Source organism: Lemur catta, chromosome 3, assembly GCF_020740605.2.
Source record: "Lemur catta isolate mLemCat1 chromosome 3, mLemCat1.pri, whole genome shotgun sequence".
NCBI classification, from domain to species: Eukaryota; Metazoa; Chordata; class Mammalia; order Primates; family Lemuridae; genus Lemur; species Lemur catta.
In genome coordinates this window covers 125,526,190-125,551,898 of record NC_059130.1, presented here as the reverse complement: position 1 = coordinate 125,551,898, position 25,709 = coordinate 125,526,190, and the positions used below count along the sequence as shown (strand labels likewise).

The window sequence follows — 25,709 nt, the reverse complement described above, 5'->3', positions numbered from 1 at the left end:
GGGGGGGACAGGTCACACAGGGCACCATGGGGGGGCAGGGCACCACGGGGGGGACAGGGCACTGTGGGGGGGCAGGGCACACAGGGCACCACAGGGGGGGCAGGGCACAGGGCACCACGGGGGGGGGGCAGGGCACCACGGGGGGGGCACAGGGCACCATGGGGGGGCAGGGCACAGGGCACCGCAGGGGGGGACAGGTCACACAGGGCACCATGGGGGGGGCAGGGCACCACGGGGGGGGGACAGGGCACTGCGGGGGGGACAGGGCACCACAGGGGGGGGCAGGGCACCCAGGGCACCACGGGGGGGGACAGGGCACCATGGGGGGGCAGGGCACCACGGGGGGGGACAGGGCACCACAGGGGGGGGCAGGGCACCCAGGGCACCACGGGGGGGGGACAGGGCACCATGGGGGGGCAGGGCACCACGGGGGGGGGGAGGCCAGCACGAGGCAGGGAGGAGGGGCAAGGCGGGGGCTCAGACTGGCGTGTGCTCCCAGCTCTGCGACTCAGGCCCCGACCCCCACGCAGAGCCGTGCAGGAGGTGGTCCGGGACAGCATGTGCTCAGGGTCTCAGATGTTTCTGGAGCTGGCGGGGCCTGGCGGGGGGTGGCTGAGGCGCAGAAACAGCTCCTGCCGCGAAGTCAGAGCGCGGAGCTCTGCAGAGGGGCCCGCCTCCAGTGTCCCTCTGAGGAGTCCTCTTGCTGCCATGTGGCTGTATGTGGGCTCTGTCACACCCTGCGGGATGTGCCAGCTGAGGGGGAGCCCCAGGCATCTGGGAGCACTCCCAGGGGCTGGGCCCCATGGCTCCCGTGTGGCCAGCTACCCCGACGCCACCCTAGCCGCAGGGCAGGGTCCTGGGGACACTGGGCGCATTATGTGCTTCTCTGAGGGGGGGGGGTCCCCCAGCCCTGGTCCCTCCGCGAGCCCTGAGGGTGCCTGACGCCCGTGGGGAGTCAGGAGTTGCTGCCCGGGCACAGCAGGGACCAGAGGGCGCCCGCCCGTGGGACAGACCTGTCAGTCGGCCCCTGCTGGGAAGGAGGAGGGGCACGCGGGGACTGGGGGGAGGGGACGGTGTGCTTGGAGCCCAGAGAGTTCCAGCAGCGACTAGAGGGAAAGGCTCTGCGTCCCTACAGGGGGCTGGGGAGGACCCCACCCCGACCCCGCGATGGCCCAACTTCTCCCCAACAAACGGCAAACGCAAAGGCCCCACCTCACTCTGAAACTCTATTTGGGGACGCGTGGCTGCGCCCGTCAGACGTACACGTATATATTTATATATTTGTACATATATAAAAGGTTATTTAACAGTTAAATATATTCCCACACGAACGTCTCACAGGACAAAGCTGCGTCTGCCGTCACGGCCGTGGCGTGGCTGTGCAGGCGGGGGGTGCACACACTGCGCTGCGGCATCATATAAATATCTGTATTGGAGCGCAGCCCCCGCTGCGTGAGACAGGTCCCGCCGCTGACAGGCGCGGTCTGCGGGGCGGGCGCCTCACTCGGCCGGGACCTCGTACTTGAAGATGACGCTGAAGAGCCGGCCGCCCAGCCGCTCCGCCAGCCAGGCGTTCTTGACAACGGCCAGCTTGAGGCTCTCGCAGCGCAGGGCCGCGTGGTAGTTGGTGTGGACGGCGCGGCCCATGCCCTCGATCACCACCAGGTCCGCGCCGCGCTCGCGCACCAGCACGGCCAGCCCCTTGTCCAGGCGGCTTCGGGGAGGAAGGTGGCAGTGAGCCTGAGGGGACCCCAAACCCGGCCTCCCACAGGGGGCAGCGGCCAGCGAGGGGGAACCCCACAGCCTCGGTCACAAACGTGGGGCTTCCGAATCCAGCCTCCGCCGGCAGCTGCCTCCCCTGGGGCTTGGAGCAGCCACACCCGCCGGGCCAAGGGCACCTCCACCTGGAAAACTGCCTTAGTAACGCTTTTCCATGTTCAACTTTAGAGGATCTTACCCCCTTTCATAGATTTTTACATCCTTCCTGTGGGTTAAGAGTGTTGGGACAGGAACAGGACGGGGCACCCACCCAACAGAGGGGACTCGGAGCCCTGGGACGTGGACTCGCACTCGTTACACGAGTGGTTGGGAGGCGGGAAGCACGGCCCGTGCATCACTGCCCGCGGCGGTGACAGAAGCAGGTGCCGGGTGTGGCTGCCTCAAACCCCGAACCTGCCCATCCCCACAGGGCCTGCGTGGGGACGGCAGCCCCGGCCAGCCGCCGTCTGCGGTCAGGGCGGGCAGTGGGGCAGCGCTGGCTTCTGCACCCTGTGCCCGGTGCTCACAGGCACAGCAGGGACCCTGGGAGTGAGGGACCTGGGGACAGAGGTGCCACGTTACCTGAGGTCGAGGCACGGGGAGCTGGAGCCCGTCTGCACCAACAGCAGCCTCTCCCCTCGGAGCGCGGAGCTGCCGGGCACGAGGGGGTCAGTGCCCCGGAGGATGGCACCGCGGGAGCCTCCCCCTTGCCCCACAACTCCCGGGACCCGCTAAGCCCCCCCGCCCTCCCTCTCCCGTGAGGGGCTGGCCCCCGGCGCCACCAGCACTGCTTACTGGACAACGGGGTCCATGGCCGCGATGCGCTCGGCCACGATGAGAGCCTCGCTGTGCGTCACATCGTTCAGGGCGGGGCCTGAGTTGCACGCCAGGATGACCTGCGGGGAGGGCCAGGCTCTTTCAGACCCTTTGCTGCTGCCGCCCAGCACGGAGCCAGCCTGTGCCCTCCCAGGGGCAGGGCCCGGCCAGCTGCCAGCTGCTGGGGTGCAGGGACCCCAGCCCACCTCGCCGCTCCGCGGCCTCAGGAGGGAGCTGACGCCCAGGGCAGCGCCTGCTTGGAGCCCGCCCTCGGGACCGCCCTGCCTCGGGGGTCAGCATGAAGTCACGGCAGAGTCTCTGCTTCAGCCCTGGGCGTAGGCAGGTGGATCCTGCACCCTGGACCAGGGGAGGCTGGGAGCCGTCCCCCCGCGACTCCGCAGGCCCGGTCCCCCCCCACCGTCCCACCGTCTCTCCTGCACCTACCTGCCGCGGACGAGGAGCTCTGCCCGCCGCCGCCAGAGGCCCACAGCAGCGCCAACCCCACCAAGGGCAGAGGAGCCCGGGGAAGGGTCCCACCCACACACCTCACTCACCTCCGTCCCTCTAAAGAGTAGCTCCCTGACAAAGGGGAAGACTCCCAAAATGATGTCTACTCCACTGTTATCTGCGAAAATTAAGGCACATTTATGAGGGGGCCCCTGCAAGACAAAACCAGGACGTTCAGTTGGGAACAGGCGCGTCCAAGCGATTCAGACTCCACCGCCCACCACACCCCCCTGCAGAGGCTGGGACCAGGGGCTGCGGGGGCCCAGAGACGCGGGGGTGCCGGGACGAGCCAGCCCGCCGGAGCTGGGGGCAGCTGGCCCGAGGAGCGGTGGCTATAGCCACTCGAGCCCCGTGGGGGCCGGTGAAACTCTAACGCGGAGCCGCCCACACCACCTGGGTCCTGGGGCAGCTCCCCGCCCGCCTCCCTCCTGGGACCACCCAGCTGGGCTCCCAGGCTCCAGTCCTGTCCCCCCAGGGCAGAGACGGGGGATATCCCCACACACCTTTAGTCTCTGAAGCCACTTGCTGTAGGAGTCCACGAGCCAGGGGCGCTCTGTGAGACAGGAGACACACGATTAGGCCACCGCATCGGCCAAGCCTGCACACGTTTACCGGACGCACTCTCAACCACTCATGTGCCAGGGGCAGGTTCCCCCCTACACCCCACGCTTAGACGGCGCACGCCTGTACCCTGACCGTGCCACACGCCAGACATGACTGTCCCGGCACGAGACATGCAGCGCCGGGGCTTCCGTACCTTGTAGCTTCCTCTTTGCTTCTTCAAACCCAAACTGGGGGTTGGATTCAAGGACACTGTGGAGGAAAAAAGAAAGTTGACAAAACAAAACCAGAAACTCCAGCCCTCATGGCTTAACGTGGGGGCCGGCGCAGACCGGGCAGTTACTGGCGGGAGGTAGCGCCGCCCCTGCGGACTGCTCGGTAAACCCCAGGAGTCCTCCGGGAGAGGCTGAGAAAAAACAACAAGGCGTGTTTCTCAAGGTGGATTATAAAATCTCAAGAAAGTCTCCCAAGCGGGGGGCAGGGAGGTCCTACCATGGGGGCAGCCACGGCATAGTCCCACAGGGTTGGCGCCAGGAAGGGCTGCATGTGGGAAGCCGCCAGCCATGGCCTGGGGTGGGAGCCCTCCCCAAGCAGCCCACGCGTGGGCCACGGGCCTGTTTCCTCAACGGCCACAGTGACGCGGGCGGCAGGGAATGTGGACAGCTGCTCTCACACGTGTCCAAACACGCAAGTGGACCCGGGGAGGGCCCGGAGGCTGGGGCCACACCCGGGGGAACCTGGGCTATCTCTTGCCGGTCCCATGGACAAAGGGAGGGGCAGCAATGTGGCGGGGCCCCTGGCGAGGCCAGGGACTGGCAACTGAGGTTGTTGCTGTGGAAACGGTTCATTTTGAGGTTACCCACAGACTGTGAGCCCCTGGGGAGGCCACTCGGTATCTGGGAGCTCCTCCGCCAAGCGCCTCCCAATTCACACGTTAACACCGTTCAACTCCTACTGCGCGTGACCAACGGGAACTTGGATTTTGCCCAGTGAAAATGTCAGCCCCAAATTTCAAATCCAACCCCTGGGCCTCCACTGCCCGCCCCCCAGGAAGATTGTGGGGCCCAGCACCGCCTGGGGCGGCCGCGAGCTCACCGCCGAGGCCTCGTGCACCAGAGAAACCTAAGCAGCACCATGTGCGCCATGACCCCCCAGGATGCCCTCATCCTCGTGGGCAAAGCAGGTGGCCCAGGTTGGGCAACCCTGGGATGGGACGGGGGCCGCAGGGTCATGCAGCCGCAGGCCGCCTCGCGGAGACCGAGACCGGAGCGGCTGAGACCACGGTACCTACTCGGACACGGCCTTGGCCCCCCAGTCGAAGACGTTGCCGGCCAGCAGCCCTTTCACCAGGGCCAGCTGCCGCTCCTCCCAGCCCAGCGCGTCCAGGGAGCGGATCACGCCGGGGAAGCACTTCAGCGCCACGCCGTTCTCCTTCTGCTTTACCTGCCGGACACCAGAGGAGACGTGTCCTAACCACGCGACGGCCAGCACCCCAGACCACGTGCAGGCGGCCTCCCCGGGGCCCTCGGCAGAGCACCGTCGAAGAGGGACCCTCTGCTGATGAGGTCGCACGGCTCACGGGCGTGTCCGCTCCACGCAGAGAGAGCACGTGCACCCAACGCTCCCTCCGGAGCCTGAGCGCCAGGATCAAGCCACGGACGGCCCGTGACTCGGAGCGGGGCCAAGGGCTGGAGCTGCTGCTGCGGCCAGCCCTCGCTGCGTGGGCTCCCAGGACGAGGCTGGGAGAGCCTGGCCCCATGTGACTGAGCAGAGGCCGAGACAGGGCAAGGGTGGAGGACACAGGCCCCACGGGTGCCCCAGGCCTGATGTCCACACCCATGACGCCCAGATCTGCCCTGTCACCAGACACACTGTAAGGGGGGAGGGCGGGGAACGCAGTGTGACGCTCGTCCTCAACAGGGGGGGTCAGAGGGAACCTGCTGCCTCCTGGCCCGAAGGCTCCGAGGAGGGTGGAGCTTCCAGGCTCGGCTGTCAGTCACAGGGACGCAAGACTGACACCCAGGAGTGCCAACCTTGGGAGACTCCGCCCTACATGCTACAGAAGCCCCGGGGTGCCAGCTTCCCGGGAGTGAGCTGAGGGCAGGCCAGGGTCCGACCCTTCCGCGGAGCCACCCGCCCGAGGCTCTGTGCCTCTCCCGTGTGGACCTGCTCCTCCCTTCTCCTCACGACCGCCAGCACCCTCTCCGGCCCCAGTCATCTGCGGGGTCACCGTGGCGGCACCCCCAAGCTCTCCCACAGACGGCGCTGGCAGAGGCCCTGGCTAGCTGGCTCCACCACGCAGGCCGCCCGCCCGCCTGCACCAGGGTCAGGACACGACTGAACCCGCACAGCCGGACAGACCAGGACGCCTCTCGCTACCACGCAGGATCGAGAACGGCGAGAGCGGCACTCACTTTGGAGTAGGGGTCTGGGAAGTTGAACTCGTTCAGACAGTGCTCCCTCGTGTCCAGCAGGCTGCGCACAGTCAGGGTCCCGTAGGCGCTGGGGACAGACCATGGCGGGGCGGCTGAGCAGGGCAGGCCTGGAGGTGGGAGGCAGCCAGGCCCCCGCGTGTCCCCACAGCCTCGGCCCCACCGGGGACGTCCTCATGCAGCCCGGGCAGCCGGAGGGGACCAGGAGAGCGAGGGGGCCGCTGGGGAGACTGCGGTCACCAGGCCCGCGCCCCACGCCCACCTGCAGGCTGCGAACACCGCCAGCACAGCTGCTGGTCAGAGGAGCAGGCCCTGTCCGCAGCAGGCGGTGGCCGCGCGCTGGGACGCCGAACACTTACAAGGGCTGGTGCCTCAGCGTCTGCAGCTTGTCCCAGTACTTCTGCCGGAACTTCTCTGCCCGCTCCGTGGCGTCGGCAGCATCGGGCTGGCTGGCCACGGCGCGCTTCACGACCTGCCAACAACAAGGCGGTCAGCGGCCGCCCGGCCGGCGCCTTGGCAACTGCGGGGAGCGGGGGGGCCGGCCAGGCCGTGCTCAGAGCAGGTCCTGCCAGAACTCCTCTCCCCGGAGCCTCACCCCGTCCAGGGCCTCCTCGAAGCAGGTGAGCCAGTACTTGCGGGCCAGCGCGTCGTCCGTGAGGTCCACCGTGTCGGGCACGTAGGAGGACGGGTCCAGGAGGAGGGGCAGGTTGACCAGCGGCCTCTCCAGCCGGTCCATCTCCAGCAAGTCGAACTGGGCAGACAAGGAGCAGCATGGCAGAGACGTCACCATGGTTTCCAGAAAGACCAAAACACACCCGCGGCCCCACAGGGACATCCTCATGCAGCCCGGGAAGCCCAAGGGGACCAGGAGAGTGAGGGGGCCGCAGGGGGAGCTGCAGCCAACAGGCTCTCTCTGTGAGAACAGGTGAGGCTGACCATGGCCTTGCCCCACGCCTCTGGGTCAGACGCGAACCCTTGGCCAGGAGCCTGAGCCGCACACTCTCCTCGCTGCTCCAGATGATTCCACGTGTGCTCCCCCACCCCTGTAGCCACCTTCCCCCACCCCTCCTCCCCTCCCCCACCCTCTTCCCCCACCCCTGCAGCCACCTTCCCCACCCCACCCCTGTAGCCACCTTCCCCCACCCCTCCTCCCCCTCTTCCCCCCTCCTCCACCCTCCTCCCCCACCCCTGCAGCCACCTCTCAACTGTCACCCCCTCCCTCCTGCTCCACTGTTTCCTCCTCCCCCAGGCTGCCCAGACACCCTGGTCGCTTTCCTGCTGTGCGAGCTCTGCACCTGCTGCCCTCACTGCACCTCACGGTCCCCACTCTCCAGGCAGCCCCCCAGCCGCTCTCTCTGCTGAGGGCCGGCTGGCCCCAAGCTGTACCTGGGTGTTCTCAGATGCTCACGCTCTACTTTATGTGGGGAAGGGGGAGCTGGACCCCCGGCCCCAGTGGCACCAGCCCCAGTACACGGAGGAGAGGATACGGTGCAGCAGGCTCCTCCCTGCCGTCCGGGGACTGTGCGTGGCCCTTCCCCAGCGGGAGCAGCTCCGCCCGCAACCCCTGGGGCTGGAGAATCCCTGGGCGGCTGGCCGAGATCCACCTCCTTCAAGGTGTAAAACACCCGCGTGACAGACCCGAGCACAGAAAGAGCTGGAGAATTTCCACACTCAGGGAGGAGGGGCAGCAGGAGCCGTGAGCCGTGCGGCACAGGCTGCTGTCCTCCATGCCCCCCTTGCCACCTGCCTTCCTGGTGGCCTCAAGGGCCCCTCCTGCTCTCTTGACAAAAAGGGGTTCAGATTTCGGCTCTGCTTTTTTTGGGGTACGTAAACCCACAGTAACTACTTGGTCTCTGTCTCCGCATTTCTGTTAGTAACACGGGGATCCAGGTCCTCCCGGGCTGGCGTCACCAGGCCTCGTAAAGGCGGCCCTCCCTGCACACGGCATCGCAGAACACCCCCTGCCACCCACATCGCACACGGGCACTGACCAAGGGTCGCCGCCTGCTCAGACGTCTGATTTACAATCGCTGGGCAGACGTTTGCCAAATCGGAAACAGGCTAGGAGACACCGGCCCCGCCTCCAAACACCAGTCCCTGGAGCCGACTGGGCCGGGCCCCTGCGCTCTGCCCATCCTGGGTCCTTCACCCCTGCCGGGCCGCCGGGCCACGGAAAGCGCAGCAGCGTCTGTGCGGCTGGCGCAAAGCCCGCGTCGCGCATAGGGACTGCGCCATGTGAGCCGGAGGGAGCTCCTGAGCAGCTGTACCGCAGCCAGGCGAGATCCTGACGGTGCCCCGCTCACTACAGGACCTGCGTCCACAGACGGGAAGCAGCTTGCCGTCACCTCGCGGGCGGCGTGCCCTGGAGGCATTCTGACCCGCAAGTGCCCGGCAGGCTCAGACGGCTGCGCACTGAGAACTCACAACCCACCAGGACGTGCTGTCGCTGAGCCTGGCGGCCCAAGAAATGGTGGCAATTTCCACGTGATGAAGCCGTGCTGCTGACGTCCCGGCAGGAGACCCTCCTCACGCGGCTCTAGCCCGGGTAGACCCCGCGTGCACCTCCCTGCCCGCCGGCCCCGCAGCGCTCTGCCCGCTCAGGCCAGGGCAGAACCACGGTCCCGTCCGGTGCGCCGCACCCAAGCTGGGGTTTGAGGAAAGGACCCCAAACCCTCCGAGGAGGGCAGACTTCGTCCCTGACGTGCAACCGTCAGTCCAGGGAAAGAGCCTGTGACCCCGGGACTCGACCCTGACTCGACTGAGACTTGCCCACCCGCGGGGAGGCCCCTGGTCGTCCCTGAACTGCGGCATCCTCTGCAAACCAGGGCTGCACCACACACACCAAAGCTCTGCTGAGTGTTCCAGAAACACCAGACCCCCACACAGGGGAGAGGCAAAAGCCACAACGTCTTTCTTCTGCCCTCAGCCGCAGCCCCGATCTACACTTGGGTGAAAGCCCATCTGTGCCGTGAGGAGCCCGTGCGCCGGGCTGTTCTCAGGGACGGCGGTCGGGGTGCAGCACACGCTGCCCCCAGGGGACCCCCGATGGCCAGGGCCGCTACTCACGGTGCCGCTCCGTGCCCGCTGCGTGGGGCCCAGCTCAGGCGCTGTGCTCATCAGCCCGGAGCTGCCCGCATAGTTCTCCCCCCAGCTGTACTGGTTGGGGTCTGGAACGAGAGGCATGTGCCTGTCGGCCTCGCCGCGACTCAAGGGAAAAGCGGGCAGGAAAGGGTGTGGACTCACTCGGGTAACCCCAAGGCCTCACGCCCCCCACCGCGTCCCTGGACCCTGTGCTGCCCTGACTGGGAGCAGGGCCACGACCACGACCACGGCCACAGCCCACAGCCCTGTGTGGCCGGGGCTGCCCACGGGAGCACAGCTCTACTCACTGTCTTGCTCAGCCCCCTTCAGGAACGCTCCGATGGCACCCAAGTAGCCTTCGTGCCTCAGAAACAGCGCCTGTACTTCCCCCTGCCATGGCCAAAGTCCATGTGTAGCTGGTCAGAGGCCCCACATGGCGGTGGGCATCGCTCTGAACCACTTGACACGGGCCTCACTCTGCGTGGCCCACCCTTCCCAAACACCAGCCCCAACACGCTGCTCAGTGGAGCTGCACCTGCTGGCCAAGGGGACCTAAGAGAGTTTCCAAGAGGAAGCAGCTGCTTCCATGAGATTACCCACCACCTGATCGCTCTTATGTTGGGGCAGGCTGTGGAGGCGGGCAGCACACGCGGGCAGGCCCACCTGGTGGGCACTGCACGGCGTCCCCAAGCTCCACTGACCCGTCGACAGTGACACTGTCCCTAGAGTGCACATCATTGGTGACATGCCTAGACTCAGTGACAGCCACAGGCCCACAAGGGGCAGGCAGCCCGGAGCTAGCCTGGGGAGAGGGACGGCCCTGTGGTGGCTAATGACACTCCGGGCCACTGCTGTTCGGGGCGGCAAGTGCCACTTTTAAAGACATGGAGGGTCTGCGTGAGAGGACTGGGGCAAAGGCCGCGCATTACCTTGGAGAAGAAGTTGATGCTGTAGGTGATGGTGCGCATGGTCACGGGGTGGCCCCGGATGAAGAAGCCCCCGAAGTACACCCTGTCCAGGCCGTGCAGCTTGGCGTGCAGACAGGCGAGCTGCCCAATGTCGTTGCTGATCATGTGCAGCAAACTCTTGGCCATGTCCTCCTTGGAGAACTCTGGGGCGGAAAACAACACGCGTGTCGGCCGCCAAGCAAACCACGTGCGGCTTGCGAGAGCTAGTGAGAGGCGGGGGGACTAGTGAGAGGCAGGGGGACGGGGTGGGGGGACGGGAGGGGGAAGTTCTGGGGGAGAACTCAGCCGGAGCACAGGAGGGTGTGTGATGTGGGAATCACTCCTGGATGGATCAGGCTTTGTTTTCAAGGTAGGGGGACCCTAACCACTGTTCCTAACTTATAGTAACTACCTATGTTTTTTCTCCAAAACAAAGACTGATCGAATTGATTTACCGTCATTTTGTAAGCACAAAACATGCTTGTGCCATAGGTGAGCCGCAGTAACCGGGGCAGGTAAAGGTCACGGGGCTGGTACCCGAGACCCCACCTCTCCAGGTGACGGCCGGTGGGAAGACTGGTGTCCAGGGAACGTGGTGTGCCGCTGCCGCGGTCACTGGGCGCTGCCGGGGGCTGGGGTGGGTACCTTTGTCGGTGGTGGCCGACTTCCCGAAGCTGCTGGCGATGAGGTTGCCGCTCAGCCCCAGCGTCTGGTGGGCGCCCCCGTAGATGTCCTGCACCAGCATGTCCACGTTCGTGTGCTGGCCCTTAGAGGCCAGATGCAGCAGCTCGTCGAACTTCTGCGGGGACACAGGGGAGGGAAGCAGCAAGCCCGGAGCCGGCAGACCCCATGACCCCAACGCCAGGATGGGTTTGAGGGGCCCTCTCTGTGTGCCGTCATGGCAGGAGAAGGCAAGCAGGACTGTGGCCACACCCCCCCTTCCGAGCCCAGCACAGAGTTGGGGGAGGCCGGGGAAGGGGCCTCTCGTCCAGCAAGTCACAAGCCGCATGGCCTCAGCCCCTCTGGAGGGCGGGAAGCAGAAACCCCACACCCAGGAGCACGTCCACCTGCCAGCGTACCTTCGTCCTGGTGAGCAGGGCCCCGAGCCCCCAGAAGGTGCCGCCTCCGATGGAGCTGCCGCCAACCCACTCGAACCTGTCCTCGGTCTCTACCTGGGCGGGGCAGGGCGGGCAGTCAGCAAGCAGCTCCCGTCAGGAGGTCCCTCCCCCAGCGCCGAGGGTGAGGATGCTCCTGAAGGCCAGTCAGGGCCCACTGTCTTTCTGACAACAGCCAATGACCTCGCAGCCTCGTCTCCGTGGATGCTGGCCTGTCGCGTTTGCCCCCGTCCCTGTGCGCAGCACCGGCTCCCACACGGGGCGTGCGCTTACCCAGCAGCTCCGGAGTCACACGCTCCTTCCCTCTGTGCAGCCCGGCTCACCTTGACGATGGAGACTCCGGACCCGATGTTGACGAGGAGGTAGGGGAAGATGTTGGGGTGGTTTGTCTGAAACCGGAACTCGGGGTCGGAATCCTTCTGATAAATGAAGGCCTCCTGCGGGATGTTCTTCAACACGAAGTTGCACCCCTTTATCAAGCACGTCATCACGTCCTGCTTGTCAACCCTGAAGAAGAAGGAGCCTGACCCGTCAGGCGGCCAGGCCACCAGAAGGGGCGGCCCACAGGCAGCCTGTCCGGCCGAGGTCGCAGGGCGGCGCCACCTGCAGATGTGGCCTGGGCACAGCCGATCTGGCTTTCAAAAGCGGCAACTGCCAGGGTGGCCCACAGCACTAAGAACGGCCCCACGGCCCCGTGTCCCTCCACAGCCACATGGCACGCCCACGGGAGCAGCGGTGGCTGCATGTCCTCTCCGCGCCCGCGAGGCCCCACTCACTTTAGCCGCAACTTCTCTTCGATGAGGTCCTTAAACTTGTAGGCCCCGCCACCTGTGGCCTGGATGACCTTGGTTTCCGTGTTGACCAGGTGGTCCTTGATGAAGTCCAGGCAGGCTCCGATGTAGGTGTTTTCAAACTTGATGAAGTGCAGCCGAGCAGTGATCTCTTCCTGCACGGAAATCTCGTAGGGCGGCTCGTGATCATGTTCTGCGTCCTGGAAAATAAAGCCGGGACGTCAGCGTGAGCCGGGGCCGGGGACACCGCGCAGGGGCCTGGTCCCCAAGCACCCTTGCCCACAGGCCCTGGCCACTTGCATCAGCCTTGAATGGGCGGGGTCTGGGCGCCAGCTGCAGCTCCCGGGCAGCGTCCTGGGCCAGAGGGGAGGGGCCCAGGCTGCAAGACCCCGCAGCTGCCTGAGAGGGACAGGAAACCTCCCAAGGGGCGGGAGCAGGTGCCGGCATTCCTGCCAAGGGTCTTGAAGGGCAACCGAGCGCAAGACAGGGAAGGCTGCCCATGCCAAAAACTTTCAGAACAGCTAAGTGAGTTTTTCAGAGGGCAGACAGAGAAATGTGAAGTCCAGGATGACAGAGAAGTACCTGCTCCACCCCAGGCCACTGGGCCTGCCTACAGGTGGCCGCAGCACAAGCTCACCTTTCCTGAGTGGTCAAAAGACCTCACTTTGGCGACTTTGTGCTGCACAGTTGAATAGTAGGCCAGCTTGGTCAAGGATCCACCTGTAAGGGGAGACACGAACCAAGCGAAATTCAGGCCTGGGGAGGGAAGGAGGCCTGGGGTCCATCCCCCCTTGAGCTCTCTGGGGCATTTCCAGATGTTTCAGTGTCCAAGAAGCCTGGAGTCTCTGTGGACAAGGTGTTTGGTGCAACTTGAACTTAAAAACTCTGTGGGTACAAAACAGAGGAAGGGGAAAACGAACTATCAAATCCAAATGCTTCTTTCCTTTAAAAGTTCTTTTTGTCCTCAGGTCCCAGCCACACTGAGCTCAAGATTTCCCCGTCCCCCCGGCACGAAGTCCTGCAGAGGAAGGGAAACGTTTCTGGGCAATGCTGGCAATCCTCACCGGCTCAAGAAATTTCAGTTTCAAGCTCTGATCTTATTAACGAACCAAAGCAATAAGCCGACAAGTCCAGGATGTTTTCATTTAAAAAAGCACACACCTGACCGCCCATCTACCAATGAGGCAGGAGGCAAGGACCTTCTCAGAGAACACAGGGGACAACAGGGCCAGGAAGCTGGGTCCCTGCCCCCCAGAGGCTCTGAGCTGGAGGACGCAGCCCAAACCCCCAAAGTAGCCAAAAGAATCACACAGGGGCCACCCACGTCTCTTCCCCCATGGGCCAAAGTCCTTTTGATGTTCTCAAGAAGCTCCGTGGCCCCTCGGATGTTGTACGTGATCAAAATTTGAACTAAATATCAGGAAACAGAAGAGGCCTTTATTCACCTGAAATACATTTTAGGTAAAGTTAAAAAGATTCTGAAAGAAGGTATTTTCAAGGATAAACTTCAGTGTGCTCTTTTTTTTTTTTGAGATAGCATCTCACTCTGTCACCCAGGCTGGAGTGCAGTGGCGTGATCACACCTCACAGCAGCCTCCAACTCCTGGGCTCCAGTGATCCTCCTGCCTCAGCCTCCTGAGTAGCTGGGACTACAAGCGCCACCATGGGCAGCTCATTTTTCTATTTTTAGTAGAGATGGGGTCTCGCTCTTGCTCAGGCTAGTCTCAAACTTCTGGCCTCGAGCAATCCTCCCGTCTCGGCCTCCCAGAGTGCTGGGATTACAGGCGTGAGCCACCGCGCCCGGCCTCAGTGTGCTCTTCAAAGTCAGAGAAGAGGCATTTTTGAGGCCACGTTACATTCACAGACTTCAAGGCCCAGAGGCGACGCATACAGGTGAAACCAAACGCTCAGCATGACAAAAGGACTTAGAGAAACTGCATTTCTTATGGGGCCTGCAAAAATCCTACATCATGAAAGGAGGCTAAAATGACTTTCAAACAGTTGTTTTGAGACAAAATACTAAAAGCATCTATGAGAACAAACACTTGAGTCAGTAAATGAATTTGGAAACACCCAGGGATCTGGGAGCCAAAGCTGCTCCATTTAACAAAAATGAAAACTCCCGGGGTCAACAGTAATTGCATTTCAGAAACATTTAGTCCCAACATGTCCCCACGAACAGAGCCCCCCGTGTGAGGGCAGCAGAAGTTCAGGACCCCTCAGAGCACACTCTACTGGGCATGGGTGGAGGCCTCAGAATACTGGCGGAGAACAGCTGGGCAGCCTCTGGGGAGGCCCGATGTGGGCGGTCCCGGCTGGGCCTGCAAGCTTACCACCTCCAGCCCCACATCCAGTCGGTCACCAAGTCCTGCCAGGTCTCCCTCCAAATGCCTCACACATCCTCACAGCTGCCACCAGGCCACGCGCCCCCAAGCACCGCCCCTTGTAAACTCACTGCAAGGTGGGAGCTCACGACCTAGGCCATGTTCCCATTCTCATCGCTCCCCACTTCCCTGGAGGACACCCTCCTCCCTGACTGGGGCACCTCGGAAAACGGTGACATGCCAAGCCCAGGATACCAGTGACCCTGAGAACCCTACAGCACTGGATGCGTTTAACACACCAGAAGTAAACAGCTTGGAGGGGAGAGCCCGGGGCTGTCTCTGATGTCCCCGCTTTTCCAGGGGGTGGGGGGGCAGTCAGTGGTCTGTCTACTCATTCAGGAATCTACTGAGCAGCCGAAGACAGGTCTGGTTAGTCCTACTGGGGCTTCAAGACAGCAGACACCACCCTGCCCTGATGAGCTTCACTGTCCCACACTGGCACCAACAAGGCAGGCAAGCAAACTCAGCCTGCAGCTGAAATCCTGGCTAAGAGGGAGAGGTATGCGAAGCCACAGTGGCCCACTCAAGGGGGGCTTCCCCGGGGAAAGCCACCCCCAGGAAGTCCTCCCACCGGAAACATGGGCAGAGCAGCAGAGCGCGTGGCGCGGGAGGAGTTCCAATCCTGGCTCTGCCACTGACCAGGCAGGTGACCCTGGGCAAGTAAGTTCATCTTTGCGTGGAGTAATTGGAGCTCCTCCTCGAGGGGTTAGTGGGGGGAGTCGGGGAAGGGTCTGGAAGGGGCCTGGCGCACGGTCAGTACTGAGAGCGCAGCCCTGGGCACCCGGGGCGGGAGGGTCTGCAGCAGAGCCCGCAGGGCCGCCCTGAAAGCCACGGGAAGGCACGAGCTCCCAGGTTCCACGTCCACGGCCGTCTGCACTGGCGCCAGAGGTCCGCTCTGCAGAGAGCGGAGCCGGGCCGGGCGTGGAGCCAGCCTCCGTGCTGGGCCAGCGGAGCCTGTGTCGTCCTCGTCTCGGCCACACGCAGGACCCCACATCTCGGCCGCCCACTGGTGGAAGGGGGGACGGGCCGCCCCGCTGCTCCTGCGGCTGGAGATTCGAACCCTCCTCGCTGCGGTGACACTGGACCGCCGCAGCCCGGGCTCCCGGTCGGCGGCGCGCAGACTAACAGGCCCAGCATGCCCCGCTCCAGCCCGCGCGGCGCCCGCCGGGAGCTGTAGTCTGGCCGCTACGCCGAGCCCGCGCGCCTGCGCCCCGCGGACCACGAGGCCCGTGAGGCTGTGCGCGGGGCCGCGGACTACGAGACCCGTGAGGCTGTGCGCGAGGACCGCGCCCCCGCCCTTCGTCCTTCCCGCCGCCCCCGCCCGCCGCCCGCCGCCCGCCCCGCCCGCGCCCGCCGCCCGGCCGCGGCTACCGATGTCGATGGCGAAGCGCTTGGCGTTCTCCAGGTTGCGGAAGATCTCGTCGGGGGGCAGCGTGATGCTCTTGTCCAGGGTGTCCCCGCTGCTCCCGCCGCCGCTCGCTCCACACTCCGCCATTTTGAAAGTGCCCGGCCAGCCTCATCAGCCATGGAGATATATGCGCATATATTTGACTGCTAAACGCCCCGTGAATAGATTATGCTAATGAGGACCGCCCCCTGCCTTCGCGGGCTTGCGGGCTGCGCGGGCTCTGGCCAGTCCCGGGTGGGGGTCTGCGAGGCCCGGGCTGCGGGAGCGCGCGCGCGCTTATGCCCCAGAGCCCGAGGGTCGGCACCGGGCGTCTGGAGCAGTGTCCTTCCCCGCCGGCCGGACACTTAGCGCGACTGCCGAGGCCTGCTGGGCCGGGCGGCCAGCTGCGCTCCGCTCCCAGAGAGGGCGCCAGGGTCCGCGGCCGCCGGGGACCCGCCCTCTTCGGTGCACGTCGCCTGCGGTGAGCGTGGCCCCGCGCGCCAAGGCGAAGGTCGTGTGGTCTCGCGGGGGTTGCCCAGCTTCCTGGCTCCCCAGGGTTTGACTTCCAGTGCCAAACCACGCAAGCTGGGGGAGGTGGGAACCCTGCCCTAGGGGAGCCCCAGCCCCAGTGGGACGTGCACCTGCAGCCGTGGAAGATGTGCACTTTATGGTGATCGCAGAGACTGCAGGGAACAGGCTGAGGAGGCACCCCAGACCGGAGCAGGGATACAGCTGGGGGCAGGCCGGGGTTCCAGAGTGAGTCACTGAGAAGCCCCCGCTGGTGTGGAGACCCTTGAGAGATGCGTGCCCTCCAGAGACCTTGGACACTCTGTGCCCAGTGTTGAAAACAGACCGATGGGGCCCTAAGGTGGCTCCAGCACCTGCCTCGCGGGTGACCCTGGGTCGGTCACTGCGTGTCTCTGGCCCTCAGCCCGTGCACACTGAAGATGACACCAGCTGCCTGGTGGGGCTCCTGGGGGCACAGGCTGTGGGACAGCACAGACTCAGAGCTCTGGGCATGACGCGTCGCTGTGTCAGGCAAGGCTCTGGGGAGGAGGCAGCCTGGTGTGTGTCTTCCAAGGGCGTAGGTGTGCCACCCTGGGTCGGGGAGCCTGCCCAGGGAGGCCTGGGGGGAGGGGCGGAGCAGGTCTGCTCCTGAGAGGGCTCCAACCCCTGGCAGAGGTGTGCCCTAGGCCAGCCTGGCGGATGCACATTCCACCAGGGCAATGTTGTCTGACCCCATATGCCATGCAATAAACATACGGCATAAATGGGGACCCTCTCTGTCCTGTGTTCACCACACCCGGGGTTCAGCAGGGACCCCAAGAGGCTGGCCTGGAGGAGCGCCCCATATGGACATTCCCTGCAGAGCAGACAGAAGGGGACAGAGGGGTGTAGAGCAGGCCCACGCCTGGGCCGCTGTGCAGATGATGTGGGAATACCTCTCTCTCCTCGCTGCGGGCATTTGACCCCTGGGAGCTGTGGCTGTGGGCTTTTCACTCAACTAATGCCCTGTAGCTGCCTAAAAATAGGTGCCCTTTCTGAGACAAGGGATCATCCCTGGCATGTTCACGGCCAGCACCGCCTGACTCGACCCGGGGAAATGGCCAGCCAGCCTGCAGGGATGGTGCCCATGGACCGCCCAAGCAGGTTCCCTGGGACAGGTGCTGCGGGCCGTGGGGGTTGGGGTAGGGGCTGGGGGCAAATACTTTCTCCTATTTGTTTGGCCTGGCCAAGCCAGCATTCACTGCAGCGCGAGGTCCACTGCAGCCTGTGGCCTCCGGCTCCCACAGTGGACAACACTGAAGGTCCTACAGCTGTCACTCTGCCCCACCCCCACTTCCAGGGAGCTGGCTCCCAGGCCTCTGTCCCCCAGCCAGCCTCCCTGTGCCCTGCCCTCGCCTGCTCCCCCTCCCTGCACGCGCCCCCCGTCCGCTGCTCCTCTGCCCTGCCTCCCACCCTTCTCCCCTCAGCCAGGACCTGGGCCTTCTCCCTGTCCAGAGGGTCACTGGTGAGGACCCTCCTCCTGTGGTTGCCCACCGGGGGAGTGCCCACTCCCTTTCAGCCCCGCAGACCCACCCGCATGGCTGCCAAGGACAGGTGTGAGGCACAAGAGACAGACCGAGGACGATGATTTTATTAGAAGCCTTCAGAGTAGTCCTGTGGCTCCCACGTGACCAAGAGTTCAAATTCTGAGTACAAAGTCGTGCCCACGTGCACCCACCCACACAGAGGAATCCTTTAAGGATCGTAGCAGAGATCCCACCCTCCCAAATAGCCCACTGTGAGCCCCGCCCACCAGCCCAAGTCTGGGGGCCTTTGGGCCGTGGCTCCACGTGGCCCTCGGCGCCCACCCAGGCTGAGAATCTCCTATGAGGATACCCCTGAGTTCCGCCTTCACAAAAGGCAAATGTGCCCCCGGCACGGCCCGCCTGCGGGTGCTTGCCCAGCAGCAACGGGCCCTGAAGACAGTCCTCTACAGGCTGGGGTCGCCAGCTCACGGGCCCCTGCCACCTACAAATATCATAGAACCCCGGGTGGCCGGGGACTTCCCAGAAGTCACTTGCTGAAATGCAAACACAGAACAACCCCATGGGGTCAGACACTTGGCAGAAGACGGGCCCTGATTGTCCTAAAACGACAACGACTCGACTCAGCACGCACATTCTCTGAGAACGACCTGGTGCCGGCCCGCCAGCCTGGGGGGAGCCTTCGGGGAGGGGCGTCCCGGCCCCGGCCGGCGCCGGCAGGAGGGCTCCTCCCCACGGCGAGCAGAAGGGCTTCCCCGCCAGTCCTGCCAGCGCCCGCAGGCCCCGCGGGTCACCAGGGCCGCCAGAGGCCGCAGGCCGGCTGGCGCGCGGTGGCCTTGGCGGGCGCGGGCGCGGGGACGGCGCCGGGCGCTTTGGGCTCCGCGGCGGAGGCGGGCGCGGCCGGGGGCCGCTGGAAGTGGCACAGCAGCTTCGTCTGCGTGTCGCTGGCGGCGTGCAGCGTCAGGAACTGCACGGCCTCCTGCAGGCACCACGAGTAGCCCTCGCTGTAGTCCTGGTGCAGGCTCTTGGGGCCGGCGGCGGCGGCGAAGGCTGCGGGGACACGGGGCGGTGAGCGGGACGCGGGCTGCGGGGCGCGGGGCGGGGCGCGGCGGGGCGGCTCACCTTTGCTGTGCTTCAGGTAGCTCACGGCCATCTCCAGGATGTCGGCCTTCTCCAGCTTGGAGTTGGGCTGGTGCCGCGCGAACTCCTGCTCCAGCAGCAGCTTCAGCTGCTCGATGCTGCTGTTGATGCGGTCGCGGCGCATCTTCTCCACCACCGGCTTCCGCAGCTGCGGGAGGAGGGGGCGTCAGGCGCCGCGACGGCGCGGGGCGGCGGGACCGCGCGCCGGGCGGGGCTGGCACTTACTCGGTTCTTCTCTTTGGGGCTGAGCAGCTCCACGGCCACGGTGCTGGGGGCCATGCCTGCGCGGCGGGCGGGCGGCGGGCGGCGTGCGGGCAGGCGCGTCCCGGGCTGCGCGGACCCCGGCCCCGCGCGGCGCCCTATATAGGCGCGGGCGGCGGCCTGGCGCCTGGGGCCCGGGCGCCGCGGCCGTTCCCACACTCGGCGGCCAATGGCCGCGCGGGCCGCACAAAGGCGCCGGCCCATTAGCGCACGCTAAATTGCCTGTGAATCGGCGCGGGCACAATGGGGCTCCCCGAGGAGCAGGTGGGCCGCGCGGCACAATGTCCGGGCTGTGGGAACGCGCTCGCCCTCATTAGCATCCCGGGGCCTGACGCTGGGAGCCCCGCGCCTCAATATGCTGCCTTTTCCCAGGCTGCGGCGGGCGGGGGCAGGAAGGAGCGGGCCTCCCCCGCGACCCCCGCTGCTGGCCGGCGGCGCGGATGGGGAAGCTGCAGCGCTAAGTGCCGGGGCTTCCAGGGGGATGGGCACTCTCGCCGACAGGGACCTGTTGCCCGCCACCCCTGGAGGAGCGCCGGGGGGACCAGCTCTCCTAAACAGCACTTGTCACCCTGCCCACAGGTGGGGGGTGGAAGACGGCCCCGGCTCTTAGCATCAGCCTTGCTGGCCTGTTACAAGTCCCCACCCTGTCACCTGGGACTCGTGACTTCTCCAGAGCTAGAAAATGGCTGGACTTCGGGCAGCTTCAGGGGGCCAGGGGACAGGAAATGATCAGTATTGTGTGTGGCACCTAGGCAGACCCAAGCCCCTGCACCCTACCCTGCTGGAAGCAGTTCACCAGGCAGTAGCATCTGGGCTGCTCCACGAACCAGCAGGTGCCCCTCAGGGGCCTCTCCCCATCCGGCCAGGAATCCGGCTGCAGCGTCCCTGCAGCTGAGGAGGCCCACAGCCCTTGGCATGCTTGGTGTGGTCACTGTTCGTGCATGACTTACGGGGAGCCACAGCTGCATGTCACCCCTCTGCTTGGCCTGGGGGTGCTGGTAGGGCTTGCTTTCCTCTGCGTTTTACCCGGGGCAGGGAGTGTGTGCCAGGGGGCAGGCATGAGGCTCAGAGACGGCAGGCCTGGAGAGCACACGGGTGCGGTGCCAACTCAGACAGGCCCCTAGGGGCCCATGGGAGAGCTAATACCCCGACACCTGGCCAGCTGAGCTGAGAGGGCCAGCGGCTGCTTTGGGGCAATTGGTTTCACCCTGGGCCCCTATGAGAGGGTCCCTTGGGAGACCTGCTCCACCTGGAGGGATCATAGTTCCTCTGATTCTCTGTATCAGAGACTAAGGGAGGGGGTGGGGCACGGGCTGCCTCCTAGACACAGTTGGGGCCCAGCCAGGTCCAAGCGGAAGGGCCTCAGCCCTGGGAGCCAGGGGCTGGCATCAGGACACTTTAGCCAGAATTTAAATCCAGGAGCTGGGTTCTCTGGACAGATGGCAGCAACGTCCGAGTGTGGCTGGGCCTTAACAAGGGTCTAATCAGGAGCCCAGCCCCGGCGTCTTGGCAGTGGCCCACGGCTTTGAGCGGGCTCCTCGGTGGGCCTGGCTCCAGGAGTCCCTCAGCACAAGGAGCCATTGGTTACCCAAGGGTGGGCCCGTCCAGGAAGCAGGCAGGACAGTGCCGGGGCAGGAGGGGAAGGCCAGCACAGGGTGGCCCCCCCCCGGAGAGCTGGCCACCGTTGGGATGGGGTAGAAACTCCAGGAGGGGTTTGGAAGGGGAGAGACTTGCCTTCCCCCGAGTCCCCCTCAACACCTCCCTTGGAGGGAGGCAGTGATGCCCCAGGCTGGGGCTGCTGTGCTCTGAGAAGATGGGACTCTCCCAGGCTGCTCCAGCCCTCATTGGATGCACAAGGGGGGAGGCACCCAGCAGGAGTGCCAGGCCATGAGCTCTTGCCCCAGCTCCCAAGCCTGGGCACTAGCATCGGCTGGCACTGTGGGGGTGGCTGCAGGGGCCAGCAGTGCTCAGTGGAACCATTTTGCAGCCAAAGTGGGGTTCATGCTGAGCAGCGTCACATTCGTGTGTGTCACTTACCTGGCTGTGGACTCTCTGGGGTGGGCTGGGGTGGGGGCAGCATGACTCAGTCACCTACACCCTGCCAGCCAAGATCTGCAGGGAGCGGAGCCCAGGCTGGTGAGCCCTGCTGGAGCCCGGGCTGGCCCTGGCCACCCCCTACCAGCTGCAAACAGGTCTGAGCCCACTCGTTCCCTGACGGCCCAACTGCAGGACACAGGGACGTGCCAGATGGGGGAGGCACCCAGGCCAGGCCCTGCTCCCCCCAGGCTTTGGAGGGGGCAGTTGGTGGGCTTGTGTCCCGTCCTGGTCCCTTCCCCGAGCCAGCTCCTCGGCCCAAATGAGACACGTGCCACTGGGAGATGTGGTCCAGCCCCTGCCCCACCCCAGTGGCCCGCCCACCCGCAGTGGGCCAGGACAGTGGCCTGCCGGAGGTGAGGGTGGTGGGTGGGCCACGGGGGCCACCTCCTCCCTCCTCTCCCCCCACCCCCCGCCCTGGACGGAGCAGCTTTGATCCAATTTTCAGTTGTGGGAAATATGAAATGAATGGTGTTGAGTCCCGGCCGGATGAAAGGCTCGCTCCCTCCCCGAGTGCGGGCCAGATGGCAGCTCTGGGGCCTCCGAGGCACACGCCTGGCCTTTGTGGGCCGTTTAACACTGTGAATGGGGCCAAAGTGTGGGAAACTCGCTGGGCTCCTGGCTCACACCAGCCGAGGTGACGGGCTGGGGGGGGCGGGTGGGGAGGCCCGAGGCCTCACTCCAGGCCAGCGGGCTTTGCGCAGCAGCACAGCGGAATGTGGGGTGGGGGGAGGTGGGATCCTCCGCCTTGGCTGCCCCAGCGGCTCAGCGTGGGGTGGGGGTCCTTCCCCCAGCTGGGCTATGAGGAAGGCGGGAGGGTGTCCCAACTGCACCTCCCAGAGCCCCCTCCCTGGGGTGCTCAGTGAGTCTGAGGGGCTTGCTGGCTGGGGGGGATGGGTGCCCCTAGCTCTGGGGGGCTCCCCTGGGCAGACAGGGAGGCACTTGGCTGTAGACGTGGGGCTCCCGGCAAAACCCAGTAGCTGGGAATGAGGATGTAAAAATCCACAAGTCTAGGACCAAAACCCACTTCTAAATAACCCACACCCCATGCCGCTCCCCGCCCAGGCTGGTGCAAAGCAGAGAGCTCCTTGGGGGGGGGAAGGGGCCGCAGGGCGTCCGGAAGGCTCCAGGGGCTCTTGCTCCCGGCGGCCAGAGGAGGACTTGGTGGTGGTGGGACGTCAAATAGCAGCTGCGGTGGAAAACGGTTTGGCAGTTCCTCAAAAATCTAAACGTAGAGTCACCATATAATCCAGGCTTTCCGCTGCTGGGTCTACCCAAAAGGATAAGCAGGGACTCGAAGAGAGAGTTTGCACAGCCGTGTTCGCGGCAGTGTCATTCACAGTAGCTACAGCGAGGGAGCATCACGCGACAGGTGAATGGATAAACACAACGTGGTCCATCCATACATTGGAGTATTACTCAGCCTTCAAAAAGGAGATTCTGACACACGCTACATGTGTGTATGGCTGAGCCTCGAGGACGTGACGCTCAGTGACATAAGCCCGTCACAAAAGGGCAAACACTGTCAGATCCCACTGCTAGGAGGTCCCTGGAGCCACCAAATCCATAGACAGAAGGTAGCACGGTGGTGCCAGGGGCTGGGGAGGGAGGGGAGTGCGTGTTTCATGGGGACAGAGTTGGGAAGGGAGGGAGTTCTGGAGAATGGTGCTGGCCATGGTTGCACAGCAACGTGAGCGTGCTTAGCACCACCGAATTGTGCACTTAAGGACGGTTAAGGTGGCAAGTTTTATGTTATGTGTATTTTGCCACAATTGGGAAAAACAAAAAGTGGGACTTCTTTTCGGAGAAGAGCCACGAGCTCCCTCCTACTCTACCCCTCCCAAGCCAGTGCAGCTGCTAAGGACCTCCCGGGGTCCCCCAGGCAGGACCCCTCTGCAGCAGCCGCTGCCCACCCACCCTGCCTCCTCCGATCCACCCACCCGGTAGATTCAGGGAGTGGGGTTGCACAGTGCACCCCTGCCTGGTGTTCCTGGTCCCCAAAGGAGTTCCAGCATAGGACGTGGGGAGCAGGGAGGTTGGGGAGGGTCAGGAGCCAGGCTGGTCTCCTGGGAAGGGGGGACAGGGACGGCCTGCTTTTGCCTTCTGGGACCCCAGAGGCCATTGCTGGGGGGCCGCTGGGTGGAAACTCAGCGTGGAGTTTGCAGAAAGCCGTGCCTCTGGGAGGTAGGTGCAGGGAGATGGGTCCAGACTGTGGGGAGAATGTCCCGCATGTCCAGGGCCACCGCGCAGACTGTGACTTACACCCCCTGCAGTTCTGCTCCGTAGCTTTCACTGTGGGCCCATCCAAACGCAGCTCTGCCCTGGGGCCCCAGGACACCCCTTCACCAGCAGCCGGTCCGACTGCTGCAGGGAGGCCCCCCCGGCGTTGCCCGAGGGAGCAGATGCTGCTGGGCAGATGTGGGTCAGAGTCCCCACCCCAGCCAGGGACACCCGGGCACTGGAGGATGTCTGGCTGCCCGGAGGGGGTGGGCATCCCGCCGCTGCTGAGTCTGCCCGGAGGCTGAGTGGGTTCCGGGTCTCCCCCCAGGGCTCCTGGCTAGAGCTGCAGTGGGGGAGGGGAGACGAGTCCCCAGTTATTGAGCATCTGCTAAGCACCAGGCACAGAACGTTGGATGGTGACTTCTTACGACAGTCCAGCGGGGAAGTGTCCCTGTGCTCACTTTACAGCCCAGGGACCCCAGGGGCACAGAGGTTAAGTGACTTGCCCAAGGTCTTATGTACCCTGGGTGAGCTGATGTGTTGAATGGACACTTTTGGGTGTTTGTTATGCACTTTGGGTGCCGTTACCAGTGTAGACGTGGCCACAGAGCCGAGAAGTGGGCGCTCGGTAGCTCTATCCCCTCTGCACTGAGCCTCCCAGCGGGCGCTGGCCCCGGGGCTAGACCAGGCAGCCTGGCTCTTCCTCCTGCTGAGCTGGGGGGCAGGAGGGGGTGGGCCGGGCACCGTGAGCAGTGTCCTGGGAGACGCTGACCAGGGGCCTCTGGCGAGGGGGGCGGCAGAGGGATGCCGTGGCCTCCCCTCCCCAGGCTGCACCCCCTGCACTGGGAGCCCGCGCTCCAGATGGCGGGTGGCCCGCGGAGGACGCCAGGACAAAGGGCGGCTGTGGCGCGAAGGCGGCCAGCTAGGCACGCGCTGCCCTCTGTTGCTGGGGAAGGCGGCCAGGAGCGCCGGAGTGTGGGAACTGCTGGCTGCCTGGCCCCACTCCGGCTTGGGGGTACTCTGTGGGGGCAGGGGAAGGCCCCTCTCCTGGGCGGTTGTGGCCCCTTGGCCTTGGCTCCCTGTACCCCCACTTTGAGAACCAGACCAAAGACCTGAGTCCAGAGAGGGGGTGGTTCTCCGGCAGCTTTGACGCCTGGGCACCCTGCGCTGGGTGGGACACTGAGGCCTGGCCCCTGCACTGGGGGGGCGGCTTAACTGGGACTGGGGAGACCCTTACACGTAGGAGATAACTTTGGGGGCATGGATTGGGCCCACTGTGGAGCTGCGGTGAGGACAGGCAAAGCAGCCGTGGGACGCCCCGTGGGGAGAACGGCGGAGGGCACCCCCAGACGCACAGCGGGGGCGTGGGTTTGGCTGGTTTTTCTTACCTGTTTTTCCTTGAATGAGCATTTACTACTTGTGTAATTTTAAAAAGGGCTTCCACACAAGAGCACACACGCACACATATACACGCACACACACGCACGCGCACACATACCTCCCACGCGGTGAGGCTCCTGCAGGGGCTCCAGGACTTGGGCGTGGGCAGGGCCTGAGGCTCTCTGGGGTGCAGGGGAGGAGGAAGAGGGCCTTCCATGTGGGAGGTCCTCGGAGGGAGCCAGACTGTCCGGGAGAGGGATTCTGGGAAGCGCCTTCCAGGCAGAGGGAATGGCGGGGACATGGGGGACATAGGCTTGGAGCGGAGGGACTGTGGTGGCCGAAGCTGGGACCCAAGTCTCCAAGTCTGGCTGGAAGGAGGCTCCCACGTGTGCCTGCACATGTGTGTGTGCGTGTCCATGGGTGCCCCAGCACGTGTGCCTGTGTGTATCTGTGCATATGTGCCTGTGTGTGCCCATGTGTGCCCCCGCATGTGTGCCTGTGTGTGCCCATGTGTGCCCCTGCATGTGTGCCAGTGTGTGCTCATGTGTGCTCCTGCATGTGTGCCCGTGTGTGTGTCCCTGCATGTGTGCCCGTGTGTGCCCACGTGTGCCGTGCGCAAGCATCCTCACTCGGGTCCATCACTCTCCCCTGCTGCTTCCAGCTCCCCAGATGCTGGAGTCAGGGGCACTGCTCTGTTCCCCTTCCTGGAGCAGGTGACCAGGGGCCCCGGGGCGAGTGTAGGGTGGTGCTGACGGCAGCCCCCTCGCCTGGCACTGTGTGGTGTGGCCGCTGCCCAGCCTGACAC

At 64.9% G+C, this 25,709-nt stretch overlaps 2 protein-coding genes across 3 annotated transcripts; both read right to left on the bottom strand.

Annotated features, from left to right (window-relative positions):
- Positions 1-1,213: 1,213 nt before the first annotated feature.
- Positions 1,214-15,929, bottom strand: PANK4 (pantothenate kinase 4 (inactive)). 2 transcript variants are annotated; one of them, XM_045548705.1, is made up of 19 exons: positions 15,764-15,929; positions 12,646-12,728; positions 11,994-12,208; positions 11,541-11,724; positions 11,182-11,274; positions 10,748-10,901; positions 10,085-10,266; positions 9,464-9,545; positions 9,141-9,241; positions 6,670-6,825; positions 6,434-6,546; positions 6,057-6,144; positions 4,934-5,085; positions 3,839-3,894; positions 3,585-3,634; positions 3,129-3,233; positions 2,554-2,654; positions 2,341-2,409; positions 1,214-1,904 (listed from the first exon to the last, which is right to left on the bottom strand). In XM_045548705.1, the coding sequence occupies exons 1-19, from the start codon at positions 15,885-15,887 to the stop codon at positions 1,415-1,417; spliced, it is 2,598 nt and encodes an 865-aa protein (XP_045404661.1). In that variant the 5' UTR covers positions 15,888-15,929; the 3' UTR covers positions 1,214-1,414. The 2 variants fall into 2 exon arrangements, with proteins under 2 accessions (XP_045404661.1, XP_045404662.1); XM_045548706.1 differs by having other exon boundaries at positions 1,416-1,714.
- A 2,670-nt stretch (positions 15,930-18,599) lies between these two features.
- Positions 18,600-19,297, bottom strand: HES5 (hes family bHLH transcription factor 5). The gene is made up of 3 exons (XM_045546484.1): positions 19,175-19,297; positions 18,932-19,097; positions 18,600-18,859 (listed from the first exon to the last, which is right to left on the bottom strand). Exons 1-3 carry the CDS (start codon positions 19,226-19,228, stop codon positions 18,600-18,602), a joined length of 480 nt encoding a protein of 159 aa, XP_045402440.1. The 5' UTR covers positions 19,229-19,297.
- Positions 19,298-25,709: the final 6,412 nt, after the last annotated feature.